Raw genomic sequence first — 6759 nt, 5'->3', positions numbered from 1 at the left:
GTTAAATTCTGAACAATCTTTTAATTTTCGGATACCGTTAATTTCCTACATGATTGTTAGAATGGGATAAGATCGGAACTGTTTGTTTTAAAGGAAACATCGTTTAAGTGTTTCAGTGATTATTTTTATTTGATATTTTTTTATAATGAGACGAATGAACAAAGGATGCCAATTATACGATGCACACTGTACAATAAGGATTTCAGAATATTTACAATCGTCTGAAAGGTTTCAGAAGTGGTATGTAGATAGGATTTTGTCTTATTCATTGTGTCCGCTACTTATTTGTTGTGTCACTTAAAAGTATAATATGCACATTATTAATGTAACACGGTATGCTTTTGAAATTATCAATGAAAATGTTTGTACAATAGGCACAAGATAATAAACTGAAATTTTGGCCGTGAAAGCATTATTGAAAAGATTTCTGCCTGTTTAAGCTATTATATTTGTTAACGATGATACTTTCAATGTTTTGTTACTCTCGAAAAATGTAATTATAACTATACACTGTTCTTTAGAATTATAAATTTCTCTTTTCGCGTTTGTACGGATATCAATATATTTTAATCGATACAATATAACAAGATTGTGACGCCCTTGGAAAAATTCATTTTTGTTTACACTTATATTCAATATTATGTTCAGAAATATCGCAATTAGATATAAACGTTACCGATTTGAATCGTTTAGTTCAACTAAAAAGCCATGGACGTCAGTTACGTAGAAATCACATTTTTAATGTATCCTCGTTCTTTAAAAGCAGTGGAAAAAATTAATCTTTATTTTAAGGCCGTTGATTTAAAACCCTCTATCTAATATGGTTAGAAAAGTTATGATAAAAATTTTAATTAAGTTTAGCTAATTGTAAGTTTCTCATAATTTGATATTCTTGCATCTTGACGTAAACTTATTGACCTAAGTTCGTTAAGGGAGAATTTAGATATGTACGTATATATGTATATGTATGTAGATACATATATGTATACACATGCATCGATGCATTACATACTATCATATCTAACATGAATAACAATTTTTTTCTTTTCAGTTTAATTCTAAATTCTGTGTCGAATTAGTATACCGAATGATAATTGTACATCTTTGAACATTATTTGAAAATTCGTCTACTTCTGGCGCATTCGAGTACGCCTTAAGAAATAATTATATTTTGTGCTCACTGACATTTCTCGTCTATATACGTGCACACGCACCCACCCACACACACATACATATTTGTCACATACGCACATACAGGTCGTTCAATAAGTTTTGTCGTTCGATAAGAAAAACACGATTTCATGGTTTGAAATACATTTTATTATTCGATATACTTCTCCCTGAACTTCAGTACATTTGTTCCAGTGATTTTCTAATTTATGGATTCCATCCCCGAAAGTGAGAATCCGGAAGACTGTCGAAATACGGATCCACGGCTGCTATTACCCTGTTCGTTCGATGAAAATCGTTTCCAACGCATCTTCGAAAACCATATATTATCATCCTGTATTTTTGCTACGACTTCTGATGTTGTTGCACTCTTTGGACGTCCTTCACGTGGATCATCTCGAAGACTTGTACGACCACGTTTAAATTCGGCAACCCATCTTTCTATCGTTCGAATTGAAAGTGAAGAGTCCTTATAGACTTTTAACAATCGTTCATGAATTTGTTTTGGTGCTACATCTTCCAAGAATAAAAATTTTATCACTGCTCGATATTCAATATTTTCCATTCTAAATGAATTCTATGACACTTGAACTTTGAACAACTGTGAATATACGAACGAGTCGAGAGATCTACATGAAACTTCACGCATGTTCATCAAACAGCGGTACCATTTTTAGAAAAATAAAACGACGAACCTGATGGCGCCATTTTTTATCGAACGACAAAACTTATTGAACGACCTAGCGTGTATGTGTGTATGTATACACATATATGACGAATATTTTTCTCATAGTCGTTCGAAGAGTGTAAAAAGTAGTAGAATACGTGTAATAGGTTAGACAACATTACAATACGTTTAGCTTGAACGATAAGGGGTGGAGCATAGAAACAGTATAACAAAATATATGAAATATTTATAAAACAGCTGCTTTCATTGACATTTGTGAAATCACAATGTTGTAATAACTAGAAATATTTTATCCTCGTCCCCTAGACTCATTCCTGCGGTGTTTTTACTACTATTATTGGTCTCCTTTCAAATAATAATATTCGCCCCATCGAATGATCTTTTAGAAAGTCATTCGTACTGCATAATCTTCTCTGTTTTCAAGAGTTAGTTGAATTTTTATTTTCTATGTTCATCGAGATGCGACTATTAAACACTATATAATCTTACGAGTAACTTTTGTTACCGGAAGATTTTCACAAATGACGATGAAAAATGAACGAATACAATTGTTGTGCATGGCCAAAGCCGTGCCTTATCACATATTTCCAATAGCGATATATGTATACTATTTACATTAACTTCGTTCAAGAATTACTTACAATTGGACATAGAGCCGCGCGATCGGTATACTTTTATATGATACATTAATTTCGAATCGGACGTTCGATCTTTACGATCGGTCGTGTTACATACTATGTATCAGTATGTTGAAATCAACAGTTCCGAATGCGATAGTGAATGCTCGAATCAATGTCTACTTTACGGTGACTACCGATCTAATGTGGGCGTCGGCGGATACATCGAAGTTTCTTGTGCACGTTATTGCTACGCGAAAGTTTGAAGTTTCTTTCCTTCGGTACTTTTAAAGTCCTCTCGTTCGAGAAAAGACTATGATATGAAACGTTGAACGTTTCCCGTACTCGAGATTAGTACGTTACGTTCTGAAACGCGCAATTTGCTAATTCATTTACAACGAACTCGTGGTTGTGAGTGGAAGAAAGGACACTAAGTTGCGACGATTCGAACGAAATCGAAATAGTTTCGTTAACTAGATTTAATCGATCACAGAAACACGTGCATAATATGTGGAATGGTACAAGCAAAATTCTTTCGCAGAAAACTAAGCGTTTCCGATTACGCATTTAGGTACATTGATATCCGAGTTCCAAATGGTCACGTTACAGGAATCGATTGAAAAATATGCTTCGTATAAAAAGATTTTCCGATCGGTTGATTTTACTGACAAGATTAATTATGAAAATACGTACGAACAGCATCGCGTTTATTTTTCAATTTCGAATGGGATAGTAGTTGACCAAATGTTCAAAAAATACATTTAAACGTTTAAAACGAGCACGAGCGTTGTTGTTTTTGTCGTCGTCGTCGTCGTCGTCGTCGTCGTCGTCGTGGTTGTCGTCGTCGTTGTCGAACTCTACAAAAATCGTTTAATTTTATAAATGTTTCGTAATATTATAGGACAGTTTATCCGCGTGAATTGTTGTCCGAGGAATTCATTCGACTATTGTGATATGATTATGTTATTTACCGGTGGAGGTAATTTCGATCGTTTGTAACCAGTCGATCGAATGGAAATACGAGTGTCTCTAGTTTGCGCGTGTAAAAAATGTACAGATTTTACAAACTTCATGATATTAGAATACGATTGATGAAACACGAACGATTCCGAACGCTCTAAATACATACATAAATATTGTACGTATGTATGTATTTACGTGGTTCGGATTCTCGTTGCTCTTTTTTCCCAAGGGTCGACTTTTCAGCTTCGCTTTCGTTTCGGTGTCCCCGTGTATTATCTCTGGTACGTACATAGATACATAGAATGCATGGCCAGCATTCTGTTTCACGGGTCACTGATATGTTTCTGGTGATGATCAATTGTCGAAGGGATCGAAGTTTAACGATCGCGATTCCGGTAGACGGTGCAGTGTATTGAACGCTTGATAGAAAGTCGCGTTCTCGGCGTCCCCGGCACTGTATCGATGTTTATTCTCAGGATCCCAGGTAGAATTCGTTGGCCTGTATAAACGAGGAATGTTTCGCTCTCCGTGACTATTTCCGTAAACGAAATTATCCTTTCCTGGAACAGTGACCAGTAAATGTTACATTTGTAATTGTAATGCAATGTTACATTTGTAAATGTAAATTTGTAATCTTTTAATTTTCTACTCGAGTGGAACATCGTTCGATCGGTAATTTCCGATTTTGACGAAACTTGGCGCTAAACGAGTACGATAAAGACACTCCGAATATCCTAATATCCTGATATTATTCGAACAACGTTTCGTAACGATCATACGGTATATTTACTTGTACTGTCCGTCCGCGAGGAGAAAGCTAACGAACGAGTGCTTGTATCCTCACTCTAGTCTACTAGCTCCGTAAATTTCACACAAGCTGTATCAGCGAACGAAAGTAACGTAGAAGATTGAGTGCCGAAACACTTGAAAAAGGACTTTGATGGTTTGAGATATAACATGAATGTAAAACTCTGCACGTTTACGTTAAAAAACTTACACGACCAGCAGCCAAAAAAGATACAAAGAGATCCTCGAATTATCGAAACAAACTGTCAAGTTTCTCGATTTCGATTTCCGACAATTTTCGTCCTCTCTATTAGTTCGAGTACCGAAGGCTTTACCGTGTTTCTTTTTATCGGCTGATATCGTGCGACAAAGAGGAAAAACTACCCTATGCGGTAAAATAATTCGGTAAACATTTACTCGATCAAACATCTCGAAGATTAACGGAAACAATAGCAAATGTTGAAAATAAAGAAAAGTTCGATTTTCGACGTCCAATCGCGAGTGTTGAATAATAATTTCGTCGAGTCATAGATGGCGCTGTTGCAACCGATAAGATATTTATTGGAAAAATGACCTAATTTTATCGTATATATCCTCTTTTATCGTTAATTTTTGAGATCTTCGAACAAATAGGTATAAATTTCGTGTACAAATTTCGGTATAGTTTTCACCGAATGGGGTGTTTATTGTACAACGCGACACGATACTACGCAATGGCGCCACCTCTACTTCGGTGGAATTATTGTTCGGACCACTGCTCCTGAAACACCGTATCAAATTTTGTGCATATTCTCTTTTTATCTTTAGTTTTTTAAACGTGGCATTACACGAATAGGCGAATTCTCGTATACAAATGTCGGAGTGGTTCTCACCCGTTCGATACGAATATCGGTCGATAAGAAAGGGTAGCAAATATTTCTCAATACCAACACTTGTGCCAAGTGTCGTAAAAATTGAAGATCGTCGATCTATCGATGTTTTCCGGTGTGTTCGAATATAACGAATATTTACCTTGCGAGGGAGACGGTGATCGCGGTGATGTGCCCGCGACAGGCGACAGGGGTTCGTAGGGTGGCGGTGGTGGCGAAGACGGAGACGGTGTCGGGGATCGAGGTTGCATCAAAACGGTATCCGGATCGAGCTCGAGAATTTTAAGAACTCGGTGAGGATTCGCTCGAACCCAGCAATCGAAAACGTCCACGGGCCAGTCGGTTTGCGTCGATACGTCGCACATTTTCGTGGGAGGATTCCAACATATAGCGTCGGGAGGATGAGACGAACTCCTCGCTAAAACGCCGCTCCCGCGATTCACGGGCATCGGCAAATTCGGATTACTTTGCGGCGAGCACGCTAGTGTCTGTATAGCTTGAATCGCGTTTCTGACCTATTTTTATCAAACGGAGAATATTTGAGGCGATCCCGTCGAATTAGATGGAATTTCGTCTAACGAACGCGCGTTAACCGCGTACCTCGCAACTGAGCGTAGCGACGTCGTGATGCAGAGTCGAGAATTGGTTATCGAGTCTCTCCACCGATCCTCGAATATGTTCTTCCTTGGATTCTTGGGCGATCACCTGTGCCGTTCTCCCTCGTACCAAGACTCCCCTCGCTGCTCTCCTACCTTCTCGATACTCTTCCCTGTTGCACGATACAGGGAATACGTACACTCGCAAACTATGAATAAACGTAAGTGGTGGAAAGAAAATGCTGACTCACCTGAACTTTGCGTGGCGCGGACTCGAGGTGTGAGAAGGTGATTTGTTCGGCGGCGAGAGAGGCGAAGTTTCACCCTCGTCGGGTACATTTTCGTCGTCCTCGCTGATCGACGGCAGTGTCAAAGACGGCCCGTTCATGTCCGATTCTTGCTGGATGTTTGCGAGAAGAGAAGAGCAAAATAAATCGTTCTCGCGATAATTTCTGCTTGTACTCTCTGTACTTAAGTAGCCCTCCGCGCCCCCGCGCCCCTCCACGGGTAGCCGCCTACACGATGAGGGCTCGCGATGACCACGATGGGTTAGTCGCATCCAAAAAGTGGAAGAAAGTCATTTTATAAAAGCATCGTTTCCTCTGTTACTCCGATTCTCTAGAGGCTAAAGGTTGGTTATCCGAGGATAATCCAAGGAGTCGAAAAATAGGAAGATTTATTTCCTTAGGACAAGGACTGCTAACTAATAGGTTAGAAGTATCTATTTTTTAGTCGTACCTTCGTTTCTAGGCTTTCTGGGTGCGATTAAATAAATACTCCACTATGCTACGCTCTAAAGTCCCAGAACGTGCGAGGTAATACATATATATATATATATATATATATATATATATATATATATATATATATATGTCCATAGTTAAGGGTGTTCGCGATATTTGTTCGAAACGTAGTGCAAAATACTCGTTTTTTATAACATTAATAACGAGAGTAATGCTATACGAAAATTTACAAGTATCAGAATTAGTGACGTTCAACCGGTTGGAGAACGAGTACTTGACCCCTCGCACTCGAAGCACTTATCTACGCAAGAAACTGAAAACATTGAA

General features: G+C 38.2%; 1 protein-coding gene across 2 annotated transcripts in view; it reads right to left on the bottom strand.

Moving 5' to 3' along the window:
* Positions 1-3203: 3203 nt before the first annotated feature.
* Elk (Eag-like K[+] channel) overlaps positions 3204-6759 on the bottom strand; it is a 29599-nt gene continuing 26043 nt past the window's right edge. Inside the window, exons 13-17 of one of the 2 annotated variants that reach the window (XM_076324318.1) lie at positions 5941-6089; positions 5694-5862; positions 5236-5608; positions 3728-3998; positions 3204-3332 (exon numbers count right to left, since the gene is read on the bottom strand). In XM_076324318.1, coding sequence (XP_076180433.1) covers positions 3793-3998; positions 5236-5608; positions 5694-5862; positions 5941-6089 — 897 coding nt within the window. In that variant the 3' untranslated portion in view covers positions 3204-3332; positions 3728-3792. Of the gene's footprint in view, positions 3333-3727; positions 3999-5235; positions 5609-5693; positions 5863-5940; positions 6090-6759 lie in introns of those variants that run through there. The other variant, XM_076324319.1, reaches the window with a different exon arrangement.

This window comes from Ptiloglossa arizonensis, chromosome 12 (genome assembly GCF_051014685.1).
Source record: "Ptiloglossa arizonensis isolate GNS036 chromosome 12, iyPtiAriz1_principal, whole genome shotgun sequence".
NCBI lineage: Eukaryota > Metazoa > Arthropoda > Insecta > Hymenoptera > Colletidae > Ptiloglossa > Ptiloglossa arizonensis.
Note: the sequence above shows the minus strand (reverse complement) of the source record. Positions and strands in the feature narration are given on the sequence as shown.